The following is a 16,035-nucleotide window of genomic DNA, read 5'->3' as shown; positions in this document are numbered from 1 at the left end:
AACAAATCACCTCTCTCCCCACGTCCTTACTAGTCCGTCGATCTGCTTGTTTCTATCTTTATCCTTGGTAGTCCGCCTTGTTGCTCGCCTCTTGAATCAGTATATGGGAGATCCCCGCGAATTGTGGGGAGATCAGGGGCTATATTCGAAGCTTATCGTTCTCGGTCCGGTTGTCATTCCTGTTATACGAGCTGCAGAAAGCTCCAACACGAAGACTGGGTGCCATTCATCGATGGCACGGTGTCAACGCCAGTCAAGATCCAAGTTATCGCCGCAGCCTTGATACGAGACCTCGACACGACATGTTGCATATATGGAACTTCCTCAAATTATGTCCTGAGGCCGGTCTTTGTGAACGAAAGCTGGTCCATGATATAAATTAGATAGAACCTCCTCCTCGATAATGTAGAATAAACAGACCATCATTTGTCGTCATCATCATGAAGCTCACTTTCGTCTCTCAGCTGGCAATTGCCGCCATTCCTGCTCTCGCTGCCACCACCGTCGACCTCGCTGTCGAAGCTGGCAGACATGTCATATACTCCTACCCAGGCCTCACACCCCCCGAGAGCCTATACAAGCTCACTTCCCAAGGCAAAGTAGGCGGTCTCATCATCTTCAAAGAGAATGTCGACTCCAACCTGCCCACCGTCATGAGCAAGTTCCAGTCCCTCTACAAGGCTTCGCCTGCCTACACCGGCCATCCGATGATCATCACCACCGACCAGGAGGGTGGACTTGTCCGTCGTGTCCCCGGTGGCCCAGATCAAACAGCCCGTCAGATTGGCGACTCTTCAAACCCCATGCAGGCCGCCAGCAAGGCCGGCGCGGACGCCGCAGCCGCATTAAAGGCGCAGAAAATCAACGCAAATCTCGCGCCGGTGCTGGACATCTATCGCGAGCAAGGAAACTTCATCGATGAATTCGGTCGCTCGTTCGGTAACAATGCCGAGCTAGTGAGCGAATGTGGTGCAGCCTTTGCTATCTCTCAAAGCCGTGCCGGCGTGTTGTCTACCGTGAAGCATTTCCCAGGTCTCGGGGCAGCGAAGAAGGGTGAAAACACCGACGTTCTCTCTGTAAAGATTAGTACATCGTTGGCTGAAATTCGCTCCGTTGATGAGGTGCCGTATCATGCAGCTATTGCTAATGGAATCGATATGATCATGACTTCGTGGGGTGTATATCCAGCCCTTGATGCCACATTCCCAGCTGGCTTGAGCAAGAAGTGGGTTACAGATGAGCTGCGAACTAGACTTGGGTATAAGGGAGTTATCATCACAGACGCCATTGAAGCTGGCTCGCTGAAGAGTTTCGGAAACGATGGACAGCGAGGTGTGTTGGCTGCGAAGGCCGGAGTTGATATCCTGCTTGCTTCAGGCAGGAATGCAACCCAGGGAGAAGCTATTGTTAATGAGATTGTCTCGGCCCTGACGAAAGGAACACTGTCTATGACTGCGTTCCAGACGAGCACAAACAGAATCATTTCTCTTCAGAGCAGACTTGCAGCATAGTTGGGATTATATACATAATCTTGTACATAGAAACATCTAGCGTGGGATAAATCTCAAGTTATGGGGACGAAATCTAGAATATATAGGGGAATACTTCTGGCAGGTTTCAGTGTCTTTCTTCGATATTAGATTGGTGCCGTTATGAGAACCTGTACGTCAATTACAATACTCTCTACTAGATATTTGTAGCTCATTGAAGGCATATTATTGGTACTGACTAGAACCGTGACAACTGCGAGGTCACAGATCTAAAGTCGTTCCCATCAGAACTGTGCTGATGGTACATTATATTAATAGTAGGTATATTGCATGAAACATTAACTCCGGGTATCTCATATACTGCACAACCCTGCGCCCAAAATCGATATCATAGGTCATGCGACAAAGTTGCCGGGAGAGATTAGAGACATGTTCAGCACTTTCGAGGCAGTGGCAAAACAAGTAAGGAATTAAGAGGATGCTGAAAGATCCTCCTTATGGTTGGGCTGGTGGATTTGGTCCATTGCCGGATGGTGCTAAATTTTCCGTCGATGCGGTTATCTCGCCCCCGCGGGCGAAATGACGGCTATTGCGTCCAGAGCTGAATGTGTTTAAATGGATATCCGAATTGGACTTTCCTTGTTTATTGTTGGTGCTAGACGCAGGATCTGAGCTCGATTCTGAGTTAGATGGAGGTACTTTTAGTGAGTAATTAGGAGGTGCCTCTCCAGGGCGGGCCTTGAAGAGTAAGCGGAAGGTTGGAAGGCAGCCAACAACAATAGCTGGAGAAAAAGGTCGTTAGCTATAAGCCCTGTATCAAGTGGTGATCAAGGGAAGGTGACGGATAGAAGGGTCTGGTGATCCACTTACCAGTGGTGGCTTCCACAGTTCCCCAAAGAGAAAACCATTGTACGTTCGGGTTTGTGACTCCAGTCTTGGAGCCAATCTGAACGAGACGGATTATCGAGGTAATCATGCAAAGCATGCCGACAGAAAACAGGGCGCCGGCCCTAATCTTTTGGGCACGGGAAATATGCATTGCGAAGACGAGTCTCAATGGGAAGATCATGACTGTGGGTATGGTATAAGCATCCATCTCCATTTCCACTGTAAACATTAACATATGGGTAACTCACTGAGCAAATCGGTTGTGACATCAGCCGCAAACCAGCCAAACAAACTCAGGTTTCGTGTCATACTTTGTCGATGGCTTTGGCAATATTCTATATGCCCATGTTAGTACCTTTTTCTCTCTCTTTGTTTTCACATACACTGAAGGGTGGTTGACCAGTTTGAACGTACTTCTAGTGGTTTGGCCAAGCTGATGGGGTCCACCGCAGGACAGGAGAGTTGCAAGAAAGCCGAAAAGAAAGGAAAGGACTAGATATCCCAAAGCCAAGTTCCAATAACGCAGCTGCTCTGGCAGGGCCCTCATGAACTGGCGGAAGAAGAGTAGCAGGGAGATTTTAATGCACCACAGCGCTGAGTAGAAGACGTAGGTTGAGACGTAGGCAAGGACAACCACATCGTGTCTCTCGGCCATGATTTCTTTGTAGTATGGTCTCATGCCTAGAGCAACATAGCTCAGACGGTAAACCAGAGGCTGAAGGCTGAGTAAGACGAGTTCATGTGCGAGGAAAAACGCATACCCAAGCACGATGAAGATGACTTCCGGTTCCATGATTCGTTTGTGCCGCCATCGGATGTATGCAGTAGGGATCAGGACGAGCGAGCCGAAGACCGTCATGAACACAATGAAGATGAAGAGGCTGTTCTCACCGATCCATATCTCGGCAGTCGGGTCGACCTTCGGTGGTGCTTTGGGGTTCATCGTCGCTTCAGTTTCGGATTCAGTAGTAGATTTCGCAGTGGATAATTCGATAATGATCCAACCCAACCGACAGCTCCCAGGTCCCAAACGAAGATATTATATTCACGAACTGAGCCATCCGGAACGCCAAAACCATTAAGTTTCCTGGAGTTGAGTAGTCTCCCCTGATATCTTGAAAGCAAGTATGCCGTCCACGCCAAATGGTGGAATGTAGACTTTGGTCTTCCCGTAGAATTGGGGGGAGAAAAAAACGGAGAAAAGAAAATGGAAGGCCGGGCCCGTCACGCCACGTTCATGGTATATATTTTCAGAAACGGAGAGCAAGACGGATACGGGTCGGGGGCATATAAGCGCAAAGGTTGAAGCAGGGCCCGGCATCAACTGAGCATCACAGCGCGATCTCCATACCGGCCTAGTTGACCGATGGCTTGCGGCCGATCAAGAGGTCCCAGCGAGTCTAGCTGCGTTTGATACCAGGCCAAAGCTGCAAGTCTGATTATCTCGAGTCCACTCCAGGGGCCAGCTAGAGCGTCAGGATAGTTGATCGGACGGAGATCGATCGTGATGTTTCCAGTCGCAAAGTCGAGAAATTATGGAGCATCCAGTGGGCCTGACTAAGCATCGTCAAGGACTTCGACCTTCGACCTTCAACCTTAGACGAACTTCTTCAGCACAACTACGGAGTACTCCGTACCAGACGGGCTGCAAGGTTGCAGTAGCTTCAACGGGCGTCGAGGCTCACGAGCAGCCAATTCGCACGGAGGTCCTTCGAAGCTCGTTTGCTCTCCTCCGTAATGAGAGGCGCCACCATTACCGAAGCTACGGACGCGGGAACCGCGGAGGTACCGATTCCTCCATACAACATATGGACGGAGGTGCTTCGTATACAAGAGGAGGACAAGCCACTTCACGGATGTTGCAAGCGGCTGCTGCTGGCTGGTGCTTGGCTTGGGCTTCACGGAACGATCTCCAGAGGTTGGCTTCCCTGTTGTTCCACGAGCTGTGATCCAGACTTTGGCCTGCGTGGTGGCTAGGATCCACTATTTGCTCGGAGGCTGAAACTGGCTGTCTCGAAAGATTATCTCCCCCACGGAAAACTCAGACAGGACGACAGGCTCCCGAAACGCTACTTAGCTGTTCGTATTACGCCTTTTCTGGAGCGTGCGTTGGCCACCTGCGACCCTAAGGCAGGTCATTCTTTGCAGTCCCACCCTGCCTTCGAAGGAGTGAGGATGACCATAATATGGAGACAGCAAAACCTCGAAGCTTTGACTAGTTACATGGCAACATGAGCACAACTTTTCGGCACATACGGAGTGTTTGGCGTACCTTGAACGCTACTAAGGTCCAACGATTGGACTAATAAGAAGTGTCTAGCGAAGTCGACTGCTATCAGGTGCTGTCCAATTCGACAGACGCCTAAACATTATCACATGTGAGGACTAGCTAACTGGGAATGTACGGAGTACGGAGGATGCATGTACATCACCGTATGGGGCTCCCATAGATTTGAAAGGGGCACGCAGCTTTTCCTAGTCTTGGAAATAGTTAGACGATTGTGGCGTAAATCAAGACGCTATCCCCACGCAGGCCCCCACGCTGCCTGAAGCCCAAAGCCGTGGTGGCTAGCTGGCCTTGGAATCCTACACGGCCATGTTCGAGCTGGATGCTAAAAGTGCAAAACATAACTTCGAGTGTGCATAAATTCTAACTCTTTCTGCCTTTCTTACGCGAGTGGGCACCAATCAGCTGAGCTCTAACCGAAAACAAAAGCATAAGAGAGGAATGGTCCTTATGAGGACATTTTACACATAACCATCATGGTTGCAACGGTAAAGCATTGACGCTCCACGGTGTAGCCTTGTCCCAACAGCAGCTAACTAGCTGTGACTCTGGGCTATCAGATTCCTCATCGTTATTATAGGTTGATAGCGCGGGGCCAAGGTTAGCTGCTGAGCCAAACAACTACATATGTCAGTTTTCAACAACCCTTTGGCTAGGCGTCGGCATCCAACTTAACAGCACGGAATACTCCGTATTGTTGCTAGAATTTACAAGGAAAATAAATAGCCTTCATACTCCGTACACCATTATCGGTATATGGAGCTAACATTAAGTTTCAACGGCAACAGTGGCATCTTTTTGGCGTTTGGAAACCAACCAGGCCAATGAGAAACACCCTGCAGCAACGACATTCATCCAACAAGCTGAAGCCTCCCAATATACCTTGATTCTTCGTGGACGGCTCACATTAGATGGCGAGTTTAGTAGTGGTTGCAGAATCAACGTTTTACCGCAAGGGACGACACGCCAAATGAAAATCGGCTATTTGATTACACTTAGTGCGTGGCTGCCATGAAGCTGTTCTGGAGCACATTACACTCTCCGTCACTTATTTTAGCCTGTCACCCGGATGGCACATTACTATGAACCTACAACCAGCCATTCCATGACCCAATGCTACTTTGATAGTGATTTACGGGATCTTTTGTTTGCTCTGCCACCCAACACACGGGTAAAGTTGAACGATGTAATTCCTCACGGGCTGGCTAGCTCGAAAGTTCAGCCGTATTGTATCTGCACTACGGATATTTCTACATGTACTCCTTATACCCACTTACCTTAATCCCACACGCCACTATGTCGGCATTCGCTACAAGACAGGCACAGCTTGACCTGCTGTGAAATATATCGTTCTCTCCCAAGAAGTTGGCTTGCTTCCAGATGCCTTATACCTGCAGTGCGGCCGAATCAAACTGATGGTGGCAGTGAGATACACGGCGTTATCGTGGCATCATCTCTGAAATAGGCTGCTCGAAACGACTTTTCCTCGCGAATTGAAGGCTAAAAATTTCCATGGACTAGCATTCCCTGAATGACTATATCAGAATGATGCCCATGGTTGCGTCACGTCGGTCGACCCTTAGCCTCACCATAACATCCAGCCTACTATACAGAATACAGGAGATGTCAAACACCTATCCTCCCGATAATGAGAAGTTCGCCAAGTGAACAAGGCATTGATGTCACACAAAGCGGCCGTGATACCCCTGGTGAAACACACTTTTTAGCGACGATCTTAAGCCTTCGATAGTATAAACAAGCCCCCCTGCATTAAGGCACCACGAACAAAATGATGGTCCAAGATTCTAAATCAGCATGGCCGAGTCTCTACGGATGCGTAGTAAGGTCAAAGAGCAGGTACGTCAGAAAGTTGAGAAATTAAATCACGCAATTATCGTGATAAGACTGATGGTTTTTAAGAGTTTCACCTTGGGATCTGGGTTTGAGTGCTTCTAGCTATGTTGCTCACCGTCTTACCTGTAGCTCGTCGAACGAATAATCCAAACTTGATACCCTATCAACACCTTATATAAAAATCGAAGGAGGAAGCAATAGGTCGCCGAAAAGTACAGGTAGGAAATTAACCAAGAAAGGCTGCTTCATTCTCTAGCAGGAATTTGGAGGCTTGATCCAAGGAAATTATAGTCTACACTGTTATATCATGGCTGTCTGCCAAAAATAATATACTAACGAAGATTGGAAAACTACATTGACATATCTAGTATATTGACTAGATACATATTTACTCGATTTTGAGACTGAGGCATATAATATATATACATATATTGAGTAGGGGAGTTATTGGAACACGATCTGAAGGCGGGCCCTGCCTTGACGACCCATTGGGCAGATTCGGAATATCTTGCACTATTATGGTGGCCATTAAGCTAATCACTATGTTTTATATAGGTAACCCCACGATAAGAAATGATGCCTTTACTCTTTAAGGGGCTTCCTATACCCCCTGACCGCTAATCTCCTTGCCTCTCTGCTTCTCCATCCCTATACCTCTGACATTTCTAATTGCCGGTTCTTCTTGTCTCTTTATATATCTGTCTATTACCTACCTACCTGTCTGGTATACGGTTCGCCCTGAGTATATGAAGGATAAGGGTATTCGGATGTCTTAGAATGTTCCTTTTTATCTCAGGATTTAAAGCGCAAAGCTGAGTAGGACTATTATTCAAAAATTATAGTAGGACAAGGGCATATCAGTAAATATATTTGCAAACAGGGGCATCTGAGTGATTGAACTAACGCCTACTTCTCTAGTTCCTTCTTTGCATTTCTCCCATGCTCAAACACATTTATATAATCAGTCGACGCAAGCTATTGAGGTAACCCCTACCAAATATTCTCAGTAAAAGCTAGTTAGTTGCTAACCCTGGGCATGAAACCCAATAATCTTTCCCCATAGTTCTATATGTTGAAGCTCCTTATCAAGGATAATACTAATGGCTCTTATATTCCTAGTAGAACCCGATAACCCTTTTCTACGATTCTATGTGTTGTAAGTCGTCCTCCATGACTTGGCCGGTTTAGAATGAAATGCAGAATTTTAGTCAGCATAGGCGTTAATCGCGAGTTGAACCATATCAAAGTCGGCTGAATGAGCACGAGAATCACCCCTGAAGACAACCCTTTGCCGCCCAGGGGCTTGTGGAGATTCCTTTGGCAAGAACCTTTTGTGGCTTTAAAACTGTTGCCGCTAGATCATAACTACTTTATTGTCTGTCGATGTCGAGTCCATGGCCTAGTCAACGAACCGCCCCGCGTAATCCCCGAGTAGGGCGAAGAATTTCATCCGTTTCAGCTTCTCGAGGTATCGCTATTCGGTTTGGAATTAGATTGCTTCATGTACCTCGGCTCTTGGAAGAGTTATCGTGCCACTATCAGCTTCCAGTGAACGTTTTATTATCGAGATGGCTACTCTTATGGGAAGCAGGAATACCTACCTACTAAATTTCTATACCTTCATCAGCCATTTTACAGGCAACGGCCCTTGTCTATCATAACAATGATTGGGACCAGCATGTGGAAGGTCCCTCGGCGGAAGACTTAACTATTTCCATTGGGGCTGAACCATCATCTTGCGACTCACGATCAGTGAAAGATGATAATCAGGACTCCAGAAGGTCTAAATCTTTCATCTGAGCCTTGTGCCACGAAGAATCAGGTGTTTCTCTGCATCAATCACTCACTCAATCATTGATATAGATTGAATGCCCAAAAGTGGATATTCCGGAACTCGGGACCTCCAGGCGATGCATCTTGGTACCAGGCTAGCTATGCAACCTGACTCTGAATCTATGATACGACTGTTCCGGCAAGCCACCGAATCTGGCGTTATACAAATCTGAACGTGGAGCGGCGTATGCAGAGAGGCACGGTAGTTATTCCCGTTATTTCTCCGGTTTGGAGATCCTTGTCCCTTATATCACACACTGTGTAGATTCAACTATACAGATAGCCTTTCATGACTTCAAGATTAGCGCTGGAATGATCTTAGAGCAGGTCAATTTGGCCTTTGGACTTCCAATGATAAGCTATGCATGGGAAGTTCCCTCCACCAGATTTGGTGGTTAAGTATATAGCAGCTCCGCTGTAGAAGGATCCCACCATCAAAGCTCTTTCATATTTAGCCTTGCAGAAGTCCCCCAGCTTTACAGATGACTCTATGAATGGTGTAACAGGATGAGAATCGTTAAATAAATAGAGAAGAAACCCGCCCTTCTCTTCTTAAAAATGGTTGACCTGAACCGTCAAGTTCCCCCTCTACTCTACTATTCTGCTCTAGCACTTCAGCTCTGCTACATGATCTCGGTGGATATAGTATGCCATTAATTTCAATTTCATAAACCACGAGCTGCAAATACATGTTCAACTTCATCGCTGTTTGAAGATCACTAAAGACGTGGCTGTGGTTTGGCTGAGACCTCCTTCTCAGTTGCCTGCTGTATTCTCCCACCAAGGTCCTTATTGATTCTGCTGAACATCCCATACGTTGCCTTTCTAACGTGTGCGTTTGCTCCTGCCAAATGGCCTGCCACGTTCCCTACGAAATTATCCTGTTGGCCTTTATCTTTGCCCATAACCTCCCACAGTCTACCTGGCTGCACAAAATCCTCGTCTACGACAGGGAGCTGCTTCGAAAGAACAGCCCCAGCCCACTTCTCGTGCTCCTGGCTGGCGCGAATGGGCCGGAATTCCACTTTCCTAAAGCTAGATGGGTAGTTGGGATTCGCGCCATGGTTACCATCGACTGACATATGTCCGTCTCGTTGATAAGGCGTAAATGCTTTCAGGGGACAGTTTACAGGTATTTGGGTGTAATTTGTGCCTAAGCGGTGACGGTGGGTATCTGGGTAGGAGAAAAGACGGGATTGAAGCACTGGATCAGCAGAAGGTTCGACGCCCGGCACAACATGGGAAGGTGAGAAAGCGGCCTGTTCCATTTCGGCAAAGTAGTTCTGTAAGTTCTTGTTGAGGGTGAGACGGCCAAAGCGACGGAGGGGAACTTCAGCGTGTGGCCAGACTTTGGTAAGGTCAAAAATGTTCCAGCGGAATTTCTCGGCGTCAGCTGGTGAGAGGACCTGAACATAGCATGTCCAAGAAGGGTTGTTGCCGGCTTTAATAGCATTGAAAAGATCTTCCGTATGCCAGTCGGGGTTCTTAGCGGACATACGGGCTGCTTCATCGTTGGTGAAGTTTTTGATACCCTGATCTGTCTTTAGGTGGATTTGAACGTAGTTGAAGCCTCCGTCGGGAGTGATCCACTTGTATGTATGGCCCGAGTAGCCGTTCATGTGGCGATAAGAGTAAGGCGTTCCACGGTCCGAGAACAGGTGCATGATTTGATGGGCAGACTCTTGATGCGTGGACAAATAATCCCAAAACATATCTGGGTCTTTGAGATTTGTCTGCGGGTTCCGTTTCTGGGTATGGATGAAGATGGGAAATTTGGAAGGGTCACGTAGGAAGAATATGGGTGTGTTATTGAAGACCCAGTCCAAATTCCCCTCTTCAGTGTAGAATTTGATAGCGAAGCCGCGAGGGTCTCGCGCACTGTCGGCAGAGCCCTTTTCACCACCCACAGTAGAGAAGCGGGTTAGCAGTTTCGTCTTCTTGCCTACGCCTTTGAGCATGTCAACTATTGTCTGCGTGATAGTTAGTATATGCAGCTCTCGGTATGACGTGTGGTAAGTCTAACGATGTCGGTAATATCATCTGTGACTTCAAATTCACCGTATGCTCCAGCCCCCTTTGCATGTACGACTCGCTCGGGGATACGCTCACGGTCGAAGTGTGCTAGTAGGTCGATGAGATGGAAGTCCTGCAGGAGTAGTGGCCCATTCTCGCCGACTCTCTGTGAAGACTCCGGGTCCATGACCTATGCTCGATTAGCCATGTCCTCTCCGAGTTAATAGTCGAACCACATACCGGGCAGCCATTGGAGGTAGTATAAACTGGCACCTCATTGTAACGGTATGTATCTGAAGAACTATGTTAGCTGTGCGGAGCAGTATATGGATGCGAGCAGGCTTACCAGGCTTATCGTCAGCTCCCATGATGCAGGGTTAGGAAAGTTGTTAGCTGAATATGAGGTTATAGATATTTCGTACTGGTGATATTACATCTGACACGGTTAAAGGGAGATAAGAGAGCCCATGGTGAATGAAATGGCTCTTATATAGCCGACCGGAGTTGGCCGTACTCCCAGCCTGCGCGTACAGGCATGAAACAGCGGAGTCTCGTGCGGGGAGCAGCCTATAGTACGGGATGTATACATCGTCTATGCGCTGGATAAGTACACTTTCGCTATGATGTCACTGCTATTAGGCGTAGCAAGGAGGAAAAGGTACGAGGGCCAGTACTTGGGCAAGTAGCGTCGACCTAGGTTTATGCGTAACCTAGTCCCAGTCCGCCCACGAGAATGCGGGGAGAGCTCTGCTTCTGTTCCACAATACTCCGCCCATGTCGCTCTAGTGATCTCTCCGTTGGTGCATCGCGATACAGCGTACAAGATGTGACTGCGATGCTCAACTGGTTGTTTGGTTGAGGAAAAAGTGATGTCAAATTTGAGCTGCGGTCAGCGCTTATGTCATACATTTACGCTTAATAAGCTTATTTTTATTGGTCAATTATATATGCATTCTTATTGGTTATATTATAGCTTAGTCATAAATAACGTGACTTTTCTCTGCCCTGACCCAATTAGGAAGGCGATTTATCAACCTCAACCTCAACGTCTCTTCCTACACGGAGCAATACGGACAACTTTGAAGATATATCCAATTGCTAGTCACCGTCTCCTAATACAATGTTATACCAAAGTCTAGCTGGAAGGACAGTCGGCATCGTAGGTCGCAGGATCGACAAAAGACGGGAACGGACTGTTATTATATCCAAGACGGGCCAATGTATTGGCTAGGCGCTACTGTGAGTGATCTGGCTTCCATTGGTAGTTAGAGGGAGCTTAAGACTTACAATTCTTGTTGTAGACAGGCCACCCATGGTGTTTGAGTCCAGCCCAAGGCTCGGCTGCAAATGTGGCCCAGGCTTTTTGCATAAACCTCTTGAGTATGGTTTGCCCTGGGGATTCTCGGTCTCCAGTAACCCCAAAGGAATTGCCAAAGATCATGTGCAGGTCAACGCCATGGTAGGCATGGCTGTTGGGGAATAGTCGGGTGTTGTCCCAATCCGCAAAGTAGCGATACCTCCATACGGGAACCTTGTGCTTGGTCCTGTAATCCGCTTCCTTCATGGTCGGACACCCGAACACGTCAGTAACGAACTGCGCCCATTGTTCTTCAGTGAGAACTTTGCCTCGGGCCCATGCAGAAATGTTGTAGAATGAGGATTCGTGGTCCGTGTGGCCGACAATCATCGGCTAGGGACAAGGCTTATTAATGTGTTCTTTCGCCTGATCAGGATGTAAACTTACAATTCGGGAGAATTCTCCCTGAGAAGCCAGTGCATCATAGTCTTCAAAGACGGTTTCGCCATCCGGAGCTGGCTGGAACACTGGCTGGGAGCGTGCAATGCTAGTGTTAGGCGGAGGAGGGACCTTAGCGGCAGCATCTTTGATTTCTTCCGCGCTCTTGCTTTGCATGCAATCTAGCATGTCTCCCTCCGAACCGCAGCCAACGAGGGAGGAGGCATTGTACCAATTCTTCGTCGCAATCTCTCTTGAATTCAGAGGGAAACTGAAAATAGTGCCTGAATGAATAATAATGCCGGCCACGATGGGATCTTCCTTGTATGCGTAAGTATAGGCATCTGCAGCAAGGCCACCAGAGGAATGGCCAAAAATGGTGATCCTTTTCGGATCTCCGCCGAAGGCTCGGACATTATCACGCAGCCACTCGACAGCAAGTCGCTGGTCCCTCAGACCCAGGTTTTGGGCTTGACCGGGCGCACCAGGAAAGCCGAAGATGCCGACACGATAGTTAACAGTGACAACCACGACGTCCTCTGCGCCCGAGAAAAATTGGCCATCATAGAATGGGGTGTTGGTATCTCCAATTGTGAATCCTAGAATATCCCATCAGCAAGGATCACAAGCGGGTGGGCGTGAAGAAAACAGCAAACAAAAACAGGGGTCCATACGCCCTCCATAAAAAAAGACCAACACAGGCTTCTTCCGATCAGTCGTACTCTTAGTCCAGATGTTCAGGGTCAGGCAGTCTTCGCTCTGAGCGTTGCCCTGACTGCCGGTGAAGGCCGAAATAATCTCGGCAAAGTTGGGAGTAGCGTCTGGGAAGTTGACGGGCTTCGACGTTGTATACACGCAGTCACTTAACAACAGTCAATCGATCACCCCCCGTACCATCAATTATGAGTACGAGACCGAATTTTGCACTTACGCTGACTACAAGGCAGGCAGTTAGCCAAGGAATTTCAATAACAGCCAATCTAAACGTACAAACCTGGAGGCACGATAGGGCTTATCGCCAACATATCGCTGAGATGGCTTGAATCGCAGCTCACCAACCGGAGGCTGGGCATAGGGGATTCCAAGGAACTCCTTGACGCCTGAGGCTGCTTTGGCTCGATGACCGGTGATGAGGCCGTTCGTTGTCTCAACTGTAAAGCAATTGGCTAGGCTTATCCATAGCAAAAAGGCCGTACCCATGCGAAATACACCTGGAAGCTTCATGGCCACCGGATATTTTGATAGCTTCAGACACCATGAAACGCGATGCAGATTCAGCGGGGCATCGCTAAGAGCGCAAATTACTATTTAAATACCGACTGCTCCGTACCCCTGTTCTCAGCCGCCGTTGAGAAATCAATAGTGTGCTGATCTCGATCCTGCGCTCGTCAGGCTCTGCGAACCCTACTTGTCAACAAACGTTTGTTCTTCTGCGGCTAAGCCCACGGCTCTGATGATAGGGCCGCTAATCTCCTCACAATAGCAATTGAGCACCCGAATACTTTATTCTACGGGCCTATTCAGTCTAGTCCCAGGGGTTAAGGTCACCTTTCGCGGGAGCTTGGGAAGCGCGATATCGAACTCAAAACCCCAGCCATAGCCACTTTTGTGTTGAACATCGTCAACGGACACTCGTCCCACAATCGAAAAGAACCGTTTGGCAGTAATTTGCATGATTTGAGGATAAGTTCAGGGGGATTGGTTGGAGATAAATTTTTGGGGAAGTTCGAAAGGATAACAAATAATGAGATATAGAGATACTGAGGATCCAATTTTTCGTTGGAATAAATATGGTTAGCTCGATGCAAGCAGCACTAGAGATACTACGCCCTTTAAATATTCCATTTTACGCGCCATCCCCTTCCGTGGGTGCATCTCTGGGTGTCCATCGTAGTTATTGGCCTCGGTTGAATTTGGCCGGATATGTTGCCTAAAGCGAATGTTGGCTCCCCATGTCTGATGCAAAGGAAATGCCGGGAATGGGCCTGGCGCGAATCGTCCTGTTTCGAGTGAGTGAAGGAGTAAGAAAACGAGTGGAAGGCAACTTACCCAGACAATGCATAACTAAGATGGCAAGGCACAGTGGCTCCTGTAAGCATTGAAGCTGATTATCAAACAGAGAACGTCGCGAGTTGACGCGCTGGATGAATCCATGCATCTATAATTAGCCAATATACGCATACGCGATATCGCTTTGAGAACCTAACTAACTAGCGCCTAGGCATTAACTACTGCTGAAAATAGCAAAGCAAGGAAGAACTGTGTCAAATATCATCCCCAAAGATCTTGTTGTTATCCTCAATGCTGCGCTATCTTTATCCCAGTCACCGCATCTGCTTCAGAAGTCTCACGCGGCCCTCTAGGCTCGCAGCCTGTCCAAAGGGCCAATTCTGGCAGCATAGGCTGATAGCGTCTGGCACATCTCGTGTTCGACAATTCCCAGCCGCCGGGTTCAGAGAAATAGATCCGTCGCAGAAGATAGAAGAGGAGAGATTTGGTGATTATCTTGCAGAACGATACTACCCTATCGACATTGGTGAAACATTCCAATCCAGATATCAAGTCATCACAAAGCTCGGGTTTGGCGCCACTTCGACCGTATGGCTATGTCGAGACCTCCAGTATGTTACCTGAAATTCTATGCATAAAAAATTCCCCGGTTAGGTTATTGACGCATCTGAAGGGAGCACCGCTACTTGACGCTCAAGGTCAATGTTCGCAGCAGGAGACCGAACCCTGAGGTTGAGTTGACGAACTATATGAAGAGCATAGAGGATATCCATGGCGGTGAAGTCAACGTTCGCCGCGTAATAGAGTCATTTAATATTGACGGACCTCATGGAACTCATTGCTGTGTTCTATACGAACCCACTGGTATTGATTTGAGCGATTTTATACATCGCTTGGAGACCGGAGCGCTACCTGAGCTTCTACTTAGACCAGCTATCCGATATATCCTCATTGCGCTGGATTATATCCATCAGCTTGGAATTATACATACGGGTAATCTTATCCGGCAAAAATGCCATCGACCAAAAATAAAAATCCTAGCTAACTAGCCTCAAGATATACAGCCGAACAACATCCTTCTAGGCATAAAGGACCAATCCGTCCTCTCACAGCTTGAACAAGATGAGATTGACCATCCGGTAGCTAGGAAACGAATCCCTGGACGAACGATATATTTGTCACGGGAGATGCCCATAACCCGGGGATTTCCAGTTCTTTCGGATATGGGTGAAGCTCGACGTGTAGAGGCTAAACAAAGGGGCATTATCTTGCCAAGTATCTACCGCGCTCCAGAGGTGATGCTGGATATGGAGTGGGATAACAAGGTCGATATATGGGCACTTGGACAAACCGTAAGGCTTTCTGTCTAATCTTAACTCGCTACCTAGTGCATGCATGAATTCAGCTAATTGTGGCGTAGATATGGACCCTCTTCGAAAAGGGCCATCTCTTCGAAAATATCAATCCGATGGGAGAGTTAGATCATGGCCGCAGATTCGCGGAAATGATATCACTTATGGGTCCTCCACCTCCCGAATTCCTTCAGAGAAGCAAAGAGGGCGCAAAGTACTGGGATGAAAAGGGTACAGCTATATATATACACTCTCCTTATCATTCTATATCTGTTTGTTCTAATCCTCCTTACCCTAGGAAACTGGAAACTCTCGCATATCTACCCAATCCCAAAGCAGACCCTGGAATCTCGAGAGATCCAGCTAGAAGGGGAGAACAAAAGACTTTTCTTGGAGTTTATGAGAAAGATGTTACAGTGGGTGCCAGAAGATAGAGCGAATGCTCAACAGCTACTCTTCGAAGACCCATGGGTAATCGGAGGTGAATATTGAAGACGCTATTCGGTATATACATACATAATCTGGGTCCATTTCTTGGTACGGGCTGCTTTGAGAAGACAAATATGGACCATT

The 16,035-nt window shown here is 47.8% G+C and overlaps 4 protein-coding genes across 4 annotated transcripts; 2 read left to right on the top strand and 2 right to left on the bottom strand.

The window, feature by feature from the left end:
- Positions 1-440: 440 nt before the first annotated feature.
- GIQ15_04772 (glycosyl hydrolase family 3 N terminal domain-containing protein) lies at positions 441-1,511 on the top strand (the record flags this gene model as incomplete). The annotated part of the gene is made up of 1 exon (XM_033552189.1): positions 441-1,511. One exon carries the CDS (start codon positions 441-443, stop codon positions 1,509-1,511), a length of 1,071 nt encoding a protein of 356 aa, XP_033405919.1.
- Positions 1,512-1,985: 474 nt separating this feature from the next.
- GIQ15_04771 (uncharacterized protein) lies at positions 1,986-3,321 on the bottom strand (the record flags this gene model as incomplete). The annotated part of the gene is made up of 3 exons (XM_033552188.1): positions 1,986-2,272; positions 2,361-2,597; positions 2,793-3,321. The coding sequence occupies 3 exons, from the start codon at positions 3,319-3,321 to the stop codon at positions 1,986-1,988; spliced, it is 1,053 nt and encodes a 350-aa protein (XP_033405918.1).
- A 5,750-nt stretch (positions 3,322-9,071) lies between these two features.
- On the bottom strand, positions 9,072-10,733 carry GIQ15_04770 (catalase; the record flags this gene model as incomplete). The annotated part of the gene is made up of 4 exons (XM_033552187.1): positions 9,072-10,322; positions 10,376-10,555; positions 10,606-10,658; positions 10,712-10,733. 4 exons carry the CDS (start codon positions 10,731-10,733, stop codon positions 9,072-9,074), a joined length of 1,506 nt encoding a protein of 501 aa, XP_033405917.1.
- Positions 10,734-14,401: 3,668 nt separating this feature from the next.
- GIQ15_04769 (CMGC/SRPK protein kinase) lies at positions 14,402-15,954 on the top strand (the record flags this gene model as incomplete). The annotated part of the gene is made up of 5 exons (XM_033552186.1): positions 14,402-14,721; positions 14,784-15,103; positions 15,167-15,462; positions 15,531-15,693; positions 15,761-15,954. The coding sequence occupies 5 exons, from the start codon at positions 14,402-14,404 to the stop codon at positions 15,952-15,954; spliced, it is 1,293 nt and encodes a 430-aa protein (XP_033405916.1).
- Between the last annotated feature and the right edge of the window lie 81 nt (positions 15,955-16,035).

Source organism: Arthroderma uncinatum, assembly GCF_011692745.1.
Source record: "Arthroderma uncinatum strain CBS 119779 chromosome Unknown scaffold3, whole genome shotgun sequence".
NCBI classification, from domain to species: domain Eukaryota; kingdom Fungi; phylum Ascomycota; class Eurotiomycetes; order Onygenales; family Arthrodermataceae; genus Arthroderma; species Arthroderma uncinatum.
This window is presented reverse-complemented; position numbering and strand designations above follow the sequence as displayed.